This window comes from Pongo abelii, chromosome 7 (genome assembly GCF_028885655.2).
Source record: "Pongo abelii isolate AG06213 chromosome 7, NHGRI_mPonAbe1-v2.0_pri, whole genome shotgun sequence".
Classification (NCBI taxonomy): domain Eukaryota; kingdom Metazoa; phylum Chordata; class Mammalia; order Primates; family Hominidae; genus Pongo; species Pongo abelii.
The window spans coordinates 105,779,765-105,795,490 of NC_071992.2; the positions used below are offsets into that span (position 1 = coordinate 105,779,765).

Consider the following 15,726-nt stretch of genomic DNA (forward strand, 5'->3'; position numbering starts at 1 on the left):
CGGCATGGTGGTGTGTGCCTATAGTCCCAGCTACTTGGGAAGTGAGGCACAAGAATCGCTTGAACCTGGGAAGCAGAGGTTGCAGTGAGCTGAGACTGCACCACTGCACTCCAGCCTGGGCCTCAGAGCAGAACTATCTGAAAAAAAAAAAAAATTAAAAATCTAACTCCATTACAGAGGCTGCTTGTTGCATAGAGCCATTTTGATCTGATCAGATTATACAGTTTTTAAGTTGTATACTTTCCTTGTGGTGGGAGGGGGATAAAGGGCCTGAGTCCCCTAAGGCTAGTCTGAAGAGTACGTGAAATAAGGATTAAAGAGATACCCTGATTATTTTGAACTACCCCCCCCCCCCCTTCCCCAGCCAACCACCCATGCAGGTTATTCAAGAGAAATGGTGTTTGGGGAAGGAACAGGGTAAAAAAGGTAAAGATCATGAGTGATAAAGCATAAAAAGAATGAAAACCTTCAAATTAAAAATAAAAGGATGGCGTCCTGGTTTTAATCATGATGGAGTAATAAGAATAGGGCTTACCTTTTACTGTAATAATCAACTATAAAACTCTTGAAAATACATAAAGCAGTGTTTTCATACAGTTGTAGACAGCAGTCCAGGACTGATTTTTAAGAGAAGAAACATGCGGTGAGCTTCATAATCACCCTGACTTTCTGCTTGAAGGTACTTTGCAAACTAACACAAAGTGGAGTTATGTCTGGTTGGGAGAAAATAACACAGTATAGGGTTCCTGCTAGAATTTGCTGAGCAGAGTACTGGGGAGGAGGAAGCTGTAGGGAAGCAGCTTCAGAAATCTGCATAATTTTCTTATATCTGGCACAATACTAAACAGTACAGGGAGAAACCATGGGGCTTTAGGGATCAGCAGCTGTAAGTTAGGGGCCGAGTGGAGACTGAAGGTATTCAGCCCTGGAAGACATTGGAATTCTGGCCAAATAGCAGAGCCAGACCTTGCTGAACACCTCAAGCATTCAGCTGAAACCCCAAAAAGGCCATGCCTTGCGAATAGGGGTACCTTAATTTGCCCCAAACTAAGCCTCAACAGGATCAAGCAGATCTGTGAGTAAATTAACTGCCTGCCAGCACAAGACTTGACACTCCTCAAGGAAGACAAAATTCAGACTGTCACAACAGCATCAACAATGTCCAGCACACAATAAAAGATTACTGGGTGTCCAGACAAGAAAATGTGACACAACCAGACAAAACAAGCAATCAAAACAGATCTAAGAATTGATACAAATGTTGGAAGTTGCAGACAAGTACTTTAAAAGTTAATATGTTCAAAATATTAAAATGACACTGAAGAAGTGAGGAATCTCAGAAGAAAAACTAAAAAGTGAACATTCTACAGCTGAAAAGTACATTCTGAAATGAAAAATTCACTGGATGAGCTTAACATACCGGACGCTGGAGAAGAAAAGATAATGAACTTGAGAACAGGTTAATATAAACTATCCAAAAAAAGCATAGAGAAAACTAAAAAAAAAATTGCCAGACTTGATGTGATAATATCAAGTGTCTAACATGTATAGTTGGAATTCAAAAGGAGAGGAAGACTGGGCCAGAAAAATACATATTTGGAGAATTAAAAGCTGAAAAATTTCCAAATTTCATTTAAAAAATCTACAACCCATAGATCCAAGAAACTCAAACTGCAAACAGGATAAATATTAAGGAAATCACACCTATGCACCTAATAGATTGCTGAGAAAAATAGGAAAGTTTAAAAGCTGTCGGAGAAAAAAGGGAACAATGATGAGAAGAAATACATGACTAGAAAAAAATGCAATCAAGAAGACAGTCTTAAATATCTTTGAATTGCTAAAGTAAAAATACTGCCAAACTAAAATTCTATATCCAGTGAAAATATTCCTCAAAACGAGTGAAATAGTCATTTTTGGATATGTGAAAGTTGAGAAAATACGCTGTCAGAAGACCTGCACTGCAAAAAGTGGAAATTCTTCACATTGAAGGTACATGATACCTGCATATATCTACGTGAAAGAAAGAAAAATGCCAGAAATGGTAAATAAAAATTATGTATTTTCTCATTTCTTAAATTATTCAAAATCCAACTGACTGTTGAGAATGTGTTTAACCAAAAACAATTTAAAACAAAAAGTAAAAAATTGTATGATTTAGGACATGTAGAGTAAAATATATGATAATTATAGCACTGTATAGAAAGACAAATAGAAGTATACTTTTTTTTTTCCCCCAGAGAGGGTATCACTCTGTCTCCTAGGCTCCCCAGAGAGGGTATTACTCTGTCTCCTAGGCTGGATTGCAGTGGTGTAATCTTGGCTCACTGCAGCCTCATCCCAGTCTCAAGCGATCCTCCTGCCTCAGCCTCCCAAGCAGGTGGGACCACAGGGAAGTGCCACGACACACAGCTAATTTTTTGTCGAGATGGAGTTTTGCCATATTGCCCAGGGTGATCTTAAGCTGAGCTCAAGTGATCTGCCTGCATTAGCCTCCCAAAGTGCTGGGATTACAGGCATGAGCCACTGTGCGCGGCAGAAGTATACTTTTATCAGGTGTATACATTATACAATTAGTGGTGTGTTATTTAGATAAGAATGCATATCCTTATAGTAACTACTAAAAACAAGTAAAAGGTACAGCTGTAAAGCCAACAGAAGAGATGAAATGGAATACTAAAAAATAATTCAAAGAAGGCAGAAAAAGAGAAACAGATGGGACAAAATAAGTGAGAAATAACCATGATCATATACTCCAACCCAACCGTAGCAATAATTGTATTTACATACAAGTGGATTAAGCACTACCAACTTAAAAGCAAAGATCATCAGATTCAATAAAAAGCTTCAACAAGGTTTACAAGAGCTTTATCCAAATATAAAGATACCAATAGGTTATAAGTAAAAATGGAAAAAGATAGACCATGAAAACATTAATAAAATACTTCAAGACAAGTATTAGAGATATTTTATAACAATATTTAGTTAATGGAGAACATATCAATTCTAAATGTATATGCACCTAATTACTAAGTTTTAAGATATATAAAAGACAATGGAGAACTAAGGTGAGACAAAGTTACAATCCTAGTTGGAGACTGAGTAGACAAAATCAGAAAGGATGTAAGGGATATTCAATGGCATTACCAACCACTGATCTGACATTTATAGAACAACTACACCCCTAAACTGCAGAATACTCATTCTTTTTATGTGCAACCAGAATATTCACCAAAATGGGCCAACAATATGCTTGCCCATAAAACAAGTCTCAAAAAATTTAGAAAGATTAAAATATTACTGAATATGATCTCTTGACAACAGTAGAATTTTAGAAATAGTAACATATAGAAATAGCAATTAACATATCTTTTGGTAGATGGAAAAATTATATTTGGAAATTAGTCCATATGCCAGTGAAAAAAAATCACAGGGAAATTAGGACATTTTTTGAGCCAAAAGATCACTCAAGTAACCAAATTTGTCACATGCAGCTAAAGAGGTGTGTTGAGTGAAATTCTAAATACTCATTTTTGAAGCTGGGTTTAAAATATATGATCTACAAAGGACTAGGGAAAAAGAGCAAATTAAACCCTAAGTAAGCAGAAGCAAGGAAAGTGAAAATCAATGAAATAGAAAAAGGAGAGCCCAGGCACGGTGGTTCATGCCTGTAATCCCAGCTACTCAGGAGCCTGAGGCAGGAGTATCACTTGAACCTGGGAGGCGGAGGTTGCAGTGAGCCAAGATCGCACCATTTCACTCCAGCCTGGGAGGCAGCGAGATGGGAGGCAGCGAGACACAGTCTCAATAAATAAATAAATAAATAAATTAATTAAATAAATAATAGAAAAAGGACATACATTAGAGAAAAATCAATGAAATTAAATGTTCTTCAAACAAATTTAATTTATAAACCTCTAGTTAGATAAGAACTAAAGAACACAAGGTTCAGGTAACAAGAAAGGAAAGGGAGACTCCATGACATATTACAGACATTTTAACGCAAATACTATAAACTTTTATACCAATACATTTCACAGCTTACTGGAACATATGAAGTCCTTAAAAGACGCAAACTACTGAAACTACTAGAGGTAGAAAATCTATAGTTCGAGACAAAAAATAAAGACATTTAACATTGCATTGATAGCCACTGTAATAGGTAAGAAAAAGAAAAGACAAAAACAATTGGAAGGAAGAAGTAAAACTGCCTGTATTCACCAATGACCTGATTGTGTACTTAAAATCTTAAGGAATCTGCCAAAAAAAAAAAAAATTTGCCAGAATAGGTGAGTTTAGCAAGTTCACAGGATCCAAATTCTATACACCAAAAGTAATTGTATTTTCATATACAATAAATCATTGCAAGATGAACTTTTTGAAAGTATCATTTACAGTACCAAAAAAATGCTTAGGGACAGATTTAAAACAGATGTCCAAGCCTCTACAGTGAAACTACAAAACACTGTGGAAAGAGTGGATCTAAGTAAATGAATAGACATTTTACACGCATGGATTGGAAGACTGAATATTTTTAAGATGTCAGTTCTTCACAAATTGATTTTTAGATTCAGCACAATAATTCTAGCCGATTTTGCGGATAGAAATTGGCATGCTCAGAGGACTGATGTATCTGACTTCTAGACTTCCTGCATAGTCCTGACTTACCATTTTTTGACTAGATGGTAGTACAAGAGTGATACACATTCAGTAGAAAGCCTACTTTGAATTTTGTTCTTTTCCCTGGCTAGTAATGTGCCCATACAATAATCTTGCAATGCTGGGCAGCAGCAGCAAGCCGTAGCTCCCCGTCAGCCACAGCATCAGGAGGGTAAAAACTGATTCTTGCTCTTTGTGAAGAACACTATTCCTGCTAAACCATCAAGTGTCGATGCCCTTACTGCCTTCAACCAGTGCTTCTACTCAAGCCTAATCAGTAGGGAAATTGATAATCCTGTTGCTGTAGTATTCCCCATCATGCCACAATTTTAGTTCAATGCTTCAAACATTCTTCAGGCCCAGTGTGCTTTCAACTGTGTACGTTAATAGTGAGTAGCTACACAATCATTCTGTTTTTTGCTTTCAGTTTAGTATTCAATAAATTAGATGAGATATTCAATACTTTACAATAAAATAGCCTTTGTGTTAGATGATTTTGCCCAACTATAGGCTAATGTGTCATGAGTACATTTAAGGTAGGCTAGGCTAAGCTATGATGTAGGTTAAGGTGTATTAAATGCACTTTTGACTTAAATACAGTATTTTCAACTTACGTTGCGTTTATTATGATGTAATCCCAACTTAAGTCAAGGTGCATCTATGCAGCTACAGTAATTCAAGGCAGTGTGGTATGAGTGCAAGGATGGACAAACATTTCAATGTAACAAAACAAAGTCCAGAAACAGATCCACCATTATGGTTAATTGATTTTTTACTAATTGGCAAGGTAATTTAATGAGGAAAGGATAATTCTTTCAATATTACAATGACTGGATACTTGTATGGGGGAAAAAAGAACCCTGATCCATAATTCACAACATACATATCAATTCAAGATAGATCACAAATATAAAAATATAAAGTTTATGTAATAAAGCAGAATATCTGAAATCTTGGGGTTAAATTGGAGAGAAAAAATATCAAACATAAAAGAAAAAAATAAATTTGACCTTGTCAAAATTTAAAACTTCTATTCATCAAAAGACATAAAGAAAATAGTCAAGCCACAGACTAGGTGTAATATCTCAATACATATATCTGACAAGAGACTTGCATCTAGAATGTATAAAGAATTTCTATGACCCAATTATAGCTCTCAGGGATATACAAATTAAAACCAAAATGAAACATCACTACACACCCATTGGAATGGTTAAAAAGGAAAAATACTGACAACACCAATATTTGTAAAGATAAGGAGGTACCAGAATTCTCATTCATTATATTCATAAATTGACAAATATAAAAACTGCTATAGTAGGGCAGTCTTCCTTAGAAAGGGATTGTGGACATGACAGAGACCAACATTAATCTGTCCATTATATTCCTTAACTGTAAAATGGAGACCATATGTTCCACCAGCTTCACTTGGTAATTATGATACATGGCCATTAAGAGACTCAAATGACTCCATTTCATCAATTAATATGCCCTGTCAATTCTACTTCTAAAGTATCCCATGTTCTATCCAATGTCATACCACTATCATAATTTAAGTGTTCATAACTCTCTATAATATTTCAATAATCTAACTGGTCTCAATGCCTATAGCAGAAATTGCAGATTGGCTCACCCAATTTCTGCTCCCTAGGAAGGCTGAGAAGCTTTAAAAAAACCCTTCATTTCCCTAACTCCCTTGCAGCTGGAGTTCCACCTGCAAGTAGCCAGAACCTGGAAGTAAGTTAATTTGGTTCTGGCAAGTAGATGCACTTCCACAAGATTTGGAAGGTGAGAGTGATGTAGAGGCCAGCCTCTTGTCCCTTCTGTTGCTTCTGTTCACAAGGGAAGTCATGGAAATACGGCCTCCATTCCTCACTGTTCCATTTCTCATTCTCTAAACAACTAATCAGTTGTAGTGATTCTTGATTGGAGCTCCCTTCTTGCTGGATCACAGGTACATGAATATATTTTTGAACACAGAGTTGAAAATCACTTGTCAATAAAGTTTGAAAAAAGACATTCGTTGTTTCTTACCATCTCCCTTTAAGGTAGAAAAAGAAAACAATCTCACCATTTCTACTTTATAAGTAGGAAAACTAGGACTCTAAATAAGCTCAAAACAGACACACACCCAGCTCAGTAAGACCACCAAAAAGGGGTACAGGTCTTTCCATTCTGGTGAAAACTAAACCCATGTTTGATGAAGCCTCCACATGGTCTTCAGTTTCTAGTACTAGAATAACATGTAGGTGACATCTGCACCACTGAAGCCATTTTGTTTGGATCACCAGAGTTTAGGTAAGACTACAGAATAATGGAAAAGAAAAAATATTAAAAGAAAAAAATTATATTGATATTCCTATGATTTTTAATCTACTAAGTAAAAAAGCCAAGGTGTACAACACTGTATATGTTATGCTATCATTTGTGTAGGAAATTATTTAAAAATAGGAATTTGAATAGGACTTAAAAATCCCTGGAAAGATTCATAACAAATGAGTATCATGAATTTTCTTCTCAGGGGAACCAAGTAGCTAGGACAATGGTGGAAGGGTGACTTTAGTCTTTACCTTACGTACAGTTAGAATTTTGAACTGTGACTATATTAACTATTTAATAAACAAAACACATTTAAAAAATGAAAAAAAAGATGCAATGACAAAGCCTGAAAACAGAACAAACAATTGTTACATACCAAAGAATCAAAGTTTTGTGCATTTTATTTAATAAATTTAGGCCATAAAATATTGTAACTTAAATCTCTTCTATACACTATATATTCATATAACCTTGTTGGCCTGAAGTAGATGCTTACTAGGAAGTTTTTCCATGGCTTCTTTTTAAAATCCTCAGTTATCTTCTCCTTTTTAAATAAGGATTGTATCTGCAAAGAAAGAAATGGGGTTAAATGATATTTAGATAAGGGATGGTATTTCTTTTAAAGGTAAAGGACTTTCAAACTGTAGTCACACTTTGGCAAACAGGATGAGAATGACAATTTTGTCCTTAGGATCAGATATTAAGCACTGAAATTTTTATTTTCATTTATCCCTTTGATGTTGCTTTGATGAAAATACGGTAAAAACAAAAAAAACCAACAATAACAAAAATCCTGTAAAGCTTTAAATTAATGAAAGCAGTTTAAAAATGAAGGTATGTTTATACTTCTTTCTGTACGGCTTCAAAGATCCCCATTCCTCCCCATAATAAAAACATATCATTTGCACAAAAGAGCATAATCTACTTAAATGCAATTAGCACTTTACAACATTTTCTCCTACAGCAGTTAAACAAATATAGCTCAACAACCCATCTCATTTGACTAATGAAAAACCAGTATTGTTTGCCAACATTTTTTTTTTTTTTTGAGATGGAGTCTCTCTCTGGAGTGCAGTGGCGCGATCTCGGCTCACTGCAGCCTCCACCTCCCGGGTTCAAGCGATTCTCCTGCCTCAGCCTCCTGAGTAGCTGGGATTACAGGTGCATGCCACCACGCCTGGCTAATTTTTGTATTCTTACCAGAGATGGGGTTTCTCCATGCTGGCCAGGCTAGTGTTGAACTCCTGACCTCGTAATCTGCCCACCTCAGCCTCCCAAAGTGCTGGGATTACCCGGCCTGTTTGTCAACATTTTTACCAGCAATTTATACTGTCAGTTATGAAAGTAGAGAATCAATCTAATTGGCTGCAAAACAGACTCAGAAATAATTTCTTCATTCTGTCTTCTCCCCTAACTGATATCTACCTCTAATATAGTATTTTATTAGTATTTCAGAGGCAGTTATTATAATAGGTTTGTTAGGCCTGCAGGAATGCTGTAAATGTATTAAATCAGAATTAAATTATAATCACAAAGTACAACTCTAAAACCTCCCACAAAAACCAGCTTTGAAACTTTAATCCAGCCTTTTGTTTTTATGCATGTGCCAATTAAAACTAAACAAATGGTCTGGCATTTTAGTTTTCTTAATTCAAAACGCAATCGTAATTCTACTCAGAGCTGAAAAATCTCACAAATCTATACAACAATTTCACACAATTCAGGAACCGTCTTTTTGCCTGAATGCCCCCATAGAAATTTTAAGTATCTTATAATATAACTTAACCCCAAACCTCGATGCTATATCCAATAAACCCAATTGAGAGGTGCTCAAGTAATAAAAATAAACACTTGTGTTAGGTGAAGGGACTAGGTGTCTATGAGGACAGAAGAAACAAATTCTTAATTTCTATGAACAGAACTAAACTTTATATACATCTCTCAAAGGTACATGAGAAAGCTGAATCAAACTTTACCTAAAAAGATCATCAGCAAGAGACTCTTCTTTTGCATGTTGATTTTGTACCTGTCAAAATTAACATAATTTCAAACATTTGCTCAGTGGTGAATATACAGTTAATGAATTGCTATAGTGATAGGTCACTGTCATCTTAGAGATTTCCACATCCTGGAGGTCACCAAGTCTAAGAGTTCTTGCCTCTACAACATTTCATTCAACCGATCCTTTATATTTTCACTCCATGCTAAGACTATTACAAAAGAGCTCTAATTAAACAGCTTTCTCCCACCCATCTCCACTCAAAGACAACCAATAGTAGTATATTGCTAGCTTGCTTAGTTTTTAAACACTCTTTCCAGCAAAACCCTGTTACTAAATGAGATTTCAGTGCTTGAGGGTCAGACCACTGATGAGACTAAGAGGGCAACATTTACCCACCTTCAACTAGAGCAGCTCCACAGTTAAAGGGGCTCCTGTGTTCTTGGTCCCAAATCAGGGCTTAGAAGCTGCTGCTAAATTACCTCTCCTCTGAAGTCCTTTTAAATACAAACTCACTAAACTCCTACAGCACCTTACAGAGTCAGAATCAAAAACTCCCTGTGCTGAGTGCATCTTCCTGAAGTCCAGCTATGCCCCTATCATATGCCATTTGAAACCCTTCGTGACTTCTCCCACCTACCAAGGAAAACACAAAGCCTTGCATTTGACCCACTGAAATGTGCAAGGCTCTTCATAACCTGGTTCCATTTTACTTTCCTAATCACTTCTCAGCCTCCTCTTCGTGGACTCTGTATGCCGGTTAAAACTGAATCGCACAAAAAAGAAAAAAGCAAAACCAAAACAAAACCCCAGAATCATCTCCTAATAAATATCCTGTGACCCTCTATCTGCTTTTGTTCATGTTTCTCCCTCTGCCAAGGAAGTTAATTCCTTTTTTTCCCTCTTCCCACATGTAACCGTCTTTAAAGGTACATTCATTCAATACTTACTGAGTACCTACTATGTTTCAAGGAACATATTCTTCCCCTCTTTAGCAAAGGCTTCCTGATCCCCTTCTTTTAAAAATAATGCCTGCTATGAAGAACTCTCCCAAAACTTCAGCTACAGAATTCCCAGGATGCTTATCAATTTCTACCTTCTGTTAGAATTATTTATATTTGTACCCTATCCTCTCTAAAAGACCAGAAGTTCCTTAAATACAGATAAAGTCCTGACTTAATGTTTTTGATGGTTTCTTGGAAACTGCAACTGTAAGTGAGATGACATACAGCAGTTCCTTGAATCATGTTGTTTTGTTGTAATAATGAGAAAAAATATTGGTTATGCCATTTTGCTTAAAGTTGCAGTTTCCAAAAACCTATTGACAATGTTAAGTAAGGACTTACTGTTTATTTTTACTGTTACTAATTTACATTTGAATGCTTCCAGATACTATCTTAAACTCTCTCTCTCTATGTGTGTGTGTGTGTGTATATATACACGAAATCTCACTTAATCTTCATGTAACTTCATTACTATTATACTATTATCTCAGTTTTAACCAATGAGGTAACAGAGACTTAGGTTAGGTAAACCTGCAGAAGATAGGGGAACTCAGATGGAATAGCTGAGATTTGACCAGGTCTACCTTATTAAGAGCACCAGCTCTTAACGAGGCTGCCTCAGGGCTTCTGAATCTAGAGCAAGCCTACAAGAGTGACTTGCAGGGATTCAATCTTACAGACTGATTTTTCTATCATATAGTGAAACAAAATTACATCTTATCTTTTCATATTTTCTAACAGGGATAGCAAAACATAAATGGGAAGACATAATTTTAATAAAACAGCTGTCAAAATAACTACTGGCATCATTTTTCTAAATATTCTTAGAGGTTTCCTGGGGAATAAAGTTGTAGCATAGTAAAGAAAAACCACTGAGGAGAAAGCAGTTTTATTTCATATATTTTAGTAAAAACATATAAAATAGTATTAAGAAACAGAAATGCCTCATATTACTGGCATTTTTCAGAGGTCTGAAATAACTACTACTCACAGTCTTTCAAATTCAAATCAGGTTGGATACAGTTCAAATAATTTTTATGTTTGATGTACATAATGAAAATATCCTAAATTCAAGGGAACTTCAGGAACTGACGCAGTGATTATGAAAATTAAGACTGGTGGGTCTGCAGCAGAGGTAGAGAAAGAAGGGATGAAAAGAAAAATAGGAAGGGAATATAGAAAAAGAATAGCTGCAGCAAACAGGGAAATGAGATGGCAGTACAGAACATTTATGTAAATAAGCAGTAGCCACGCAGCAAAAGAAAGTCAAGTCTGTTATAGAGTTAAGTCCTACCAATAGCAACTAAAATGATTCTAGCAAAAAGAGAAGTGATTTGGTGAAATCATCTAGAACACAGTCCATCTAATTCCTAATGAAATAAGCAAAAAAAAAAAAAAAAAAAAAAAAAGAAAAAAGTCAGCAGCTGTATGATGTATCATCATTCTCTCAACTTCTCCCATCTAAAATTAATCAAACAAAACTCGACAGTGTTAATTAATCAAGGAGAAGAGTTTAAGCCATGCCATACACTTAAAAAGTGCAGCTGTAAAAAGAACCAAATGATTCTGATGCAACTGATTCCTAATACTGTCTCAATCCATTAAAAGTGCTACACAACTGGTCAAACCTGAGGATTCTTACTAATGCCCCAAATTTGGGGAAAAGGTAGCCTGAACAGGGAAAACAACTGCCAGTGGGCTGCTGGGAAGGGACTAATGGTGTAGAAGGTAAAGAAGCAGGGCTGACACTGACCAAACACATAGGCTTCAAGGATCCCTAACAAATTAGGTAAACAACCTAATAATGCTAGGTTATTCTCTTTTATATAGAGCACACTCCCTGGTATAGGACATTTAATTAAAATCCCAGGAGACAGCTAGCCCAAGCTGCACACAGCTCCAGCTGAGCCTTTCCTCTCCCGGATTCAATGTCTTCAGACAACAGAAACTAGATGGGCTATGCCATGTGCCACTGACTGTTTCGCATGATGCCATACTGACAGTGAGGCACGAGGGAATTCTGTTAACTTTTATTTTATTTATTATTATTATTTTTGAGATGTGGTCTTGCTCTGTCACCCAGGCTGAAGTGCAGGGGCTCAATCATGGCTCACTGCAACCTTGACCTCCCAGGCTCAAGCAGTCTTCCCACCTCAGCCTCCTGAGTAGCCGGGACTATGGGCACATGCACTATCATGCCCTGCTAATTTGTTGTGTTTTTTTTTTTTTTAATTTTATTTATTTTTTTGTAGAGACAGGGTCTCAAGATGTTGTGCAGGCTAGTCTTAACTCCCAGGTTCAAGTGATCCTCCCGCTCCCAAAGTGCTGGGGTTATAGTCATGAGCCACACCATTGTGCCTGGCTGAATTCTGTTCTTATGGGCAAGATAAGAATGTTAGAAGTAATTTTGATTATACTGAATTTCTGTCTCACAAACTGGCTTCTGAATGTAATCCCTGCATAAGATGGCATATGATCCTTTATGTAGCAAACAGAATATCTGGAAAAGACAGTTCCCTTTACTCAAGTGAAGGCAAAAAACAGAAAAGCTACTCCAACTACTAGAGGAAAAAAAAAAAAGGATATTGGAACAGAACATGCAAAAAACAGATTAAGAACCTAATCTGCAGGAAATAATAATCTACGAATAAAAAGTAAAATAGAAAAATGAAAGCAATGAAATAATGACAAAAAATCAGATAATAGAACAATGAAATGAAAAAAGAACAAATGCTAAGTAAAAGAATCATAACAGCCTTTCAGAATTAAATAAATTAGAAATAGCTAACACTTTCCACTGTTATGTTTATATGTAGTATTTGATTTAATCCTCATATGTCTGTGAAATAAAGGTACTATTATTATTCTCATTCTGCACAGATGGAAACAGAGACATTAAGTCATTTGCCTAAGGTCACATACTTGGTGAGAAACATTACAGACACACCTGAAATGTAAAATTTTGATACAGTCAAAGAGCCTAAGAAAACCACAGTGAATGCAGAAAAAATAGATGTGGATGACAAAGGTAATCCAATAAAAGGATAGTTAGGTCTTAAATGTAGAGAGCCCAGCAAATATAAAATATTTAAAATATATAATAGAAAAAAGTTCCTTGAGAAAGAGAATTACACCTGCAAATCAAAACAGCATACTATATGTCAGGAAAAACTAATGGAGAATGATCAACACTGAGACGTATTCTGAGTGTTACTGGCTTTCAAGCTTAAGCAAGATGACTGTGGTCATGCATGCAAGTCACCTAAAAAGGGGAAAAATAGGACTGGCATAAGGTAAGGGAGGCTAGGTGGGAGGAAGTACTAATAATGTCCTCACTTTTCACTGTAGGGAGCCAACAAATAATTATATGTGAAGTTAAATACGAAGTTTAAAACAACTACCAATTCCGACTTACAGTGATTTTTATATTTTCCTCCTTAATATTAGACAGATCTCACAAAATAAAATATCTTGGAGGGAAGAAACATTTATAGAAATTCATCAATGCCTTCAGTTTAACTTCCTCCTATCAATGTCTCTCCCATCCTTCCCAGTCTGTCCCTGCCTCTCACTACTCCTCAATAAAGAGATGTCTGGAATATTGTTCACTTAACTGTTTAAACAGGTAATTTCTGGGCTTTAGGTTTTCACATCTTCGTTCTTTGTGTACTGCCATAATTCTGTGGAATGCACGTTACAAAATAATAAAGCCAATTATTCTTTCAAAAAAGAGGAGAAAGGATGTGATTTCCATCCTTTCATTTTTTAAAAATAAGTATCCTGAGTGACCTTAACAACTCTACTTTCATAAGTGACTTTCCTAAATAACCCTTATTTTAAAATAACTGATAAAAAAGCATTTTTAAAAGTGAATTACACTATACCCACTATAAAGCAAAATAAGGAACCCCGAGAGGTCAGCAAGGACCACAGTCAGCTTTTGCCTTGCCCTATGAGTATCTGCAAGTCATGAAAAACCTGAACTCTGCTTTAATGTCTATATGGAATATGAGTGATACGAAGAAAACCCAAGATGGTGACTTTAATAAAAGACCCAGCACTAAAGGAAGAAAGAGAAATAAACCTTACAACACAGAAGGAGCTAGCAAAGAAACTTGCCCATCTTCATTCTGGCACTTAGTGAAGGAAAGAAATAAAAATCTCATTTGAAGTTTCTAATGATAAGCCGGCCTTCATTCACTCCGGCTTCTGGTCCAAATATTAATACATACTAACTGCCTGGGTGATTCAAAGAATCACAAGAAGAGATTTTAATTTAAAGTAGTCTCATATTGGTAGAAGACTCGAAGATAGAAAACATACCTTTTCTAGAGGAAATAAATCTGAACTTAAGACTCAAGAAAACCCTACAGATCGAGTTACAAAGAAAACTATCAGTTCATATTCAAAAATCACAAAGCACAAACTTGAAAACAAGGTACCATAAGAGCAGAAAACAGATCAAACATTTTAGGTAATGGTATCATTAGGCAAAGAATATAAAAGGGGAAGCTTGAAAAATAGCAAGGAACAAGAAGATGTAGAAAGAAATAAAACAGACTTCCAGTAATGAAAAAATAAAATGAACAGATGCAATGCCAACTAGAGTTGAAGACAGAAGTAGTAAATTGGAAGATCATCTGCAGCAGTTGCCAAAAATATAACCCAGAGAAACAAAGAAATGAAATACACAGGAAAGAAAAATGGAAAAGAAAATTTAACTTATGTTAAATTGGAATTCCAGAAGGAGATAATGGGGAAAACAGCAAAAAGGTAACTAATATTCAAGAAAATGAATGAGAAATTTTCAGAATTGTTAAAATACAATCCCCAGATTTAAAAAGGCCAGTCCCTTGCCATACATCTAAGTGATATATTTGTAATATCCTCCACATTCTTTTAGTTTCCCTTAAATTTTTGTGGCTTTTATCTCCCCCTTTTCATTAGGATGTAAACTGAATTTCTTAGGTCTCACTTTTTTTTTTTTTTAACAAAAATAAATTTAGTATTCTTTTAAAGAAGTGTTACGGAAGGGTATAGATTAATGCTCTGTAACTCAGGAATCTTCCTGAATGAATGACTTTATGTCACTTATTTTAATTTGGTTTTAAGAAGAATTTGCTTGAAGGCCACCATAATGGACCAAAGTGCAATTTAAACAAGTTTCTGGGCCTCACTTCCTACTAACCTCCATTTCCTGCCTTAGCCACTCTTCTAGTTCTGTATTCTTTCGAGCATGATGAGCTATTAGATCTGATCCTCCAATGATGTGTGGAAGTTTTCCTGCTCCAGGATATGTGACCTATTGAATAATAAAAGTAGTACAGTAAAACATACTAACAAACAAAAATGACCATTTTTTAAAAAAGATTAAAAAGCAAAGATGGTAAATCATGCATAAGTGCCAAAGATGTTTATATTCTACAAATAAAAGTGAGAGCAGTAACTCTGTTCTAAACCCATCTGTTTTTGCCCTCATCTTTTACAGCTATTACTATATACAGATCTGGACATGTCATGGGATTTATGTAGTAAAAATAATTTAACACTTTTAATTTGGAGTTTTTATTTTAAAATGGCCTTACCTTATCATTTAACAATTAAAGCAACTCAAGATGAACACAAACACTACAATTCAAAGCACTGTATTTTGTTCTAACGACTTCAAAGCTTAAGCCCTTTCTAATATTGATGAAAATTTAAATCTTTTTCAAAACTTTCCAGTTCACAGAGTCCAAGCAGGAG

The 15,726-nt window shown here is 35.6% G+C and overlaps 1 protein-coding gene across 5 annotated transcripts in view; it reads right to left on the minus strand.

Moving 5' to 3' along the window:
• Nucleotides 1-5,413: 5,413 nt before the first annotated feature.
• Nucleotides 5,414-15,726, minus strand: part of NBN (nibrin) — a 55,979-nt gene continuing 45,666 nt past the window's right edge. For 3 of the 5 annotated variants that reach the window (NM_001204362.1, XM_054560854.2, NM_001131728.1), the window contains 3 exon segments: nucleotides 5,414-7,543; nucleotides 8,955-9,004; nucleotides 15,170-15,283. In NM_001204362.1, coding sequence (NP_001191291.1) covers nucleotides 7,513-7,543; nucleotides 8,955-9,004; nucleotides 15,170-15,283 — 195 coding nt within the window. In that variant the 3' untranslated portion in view covers nucleotides 5,414-7,512. 5 annotated transcript variants of the gene reach the window in all.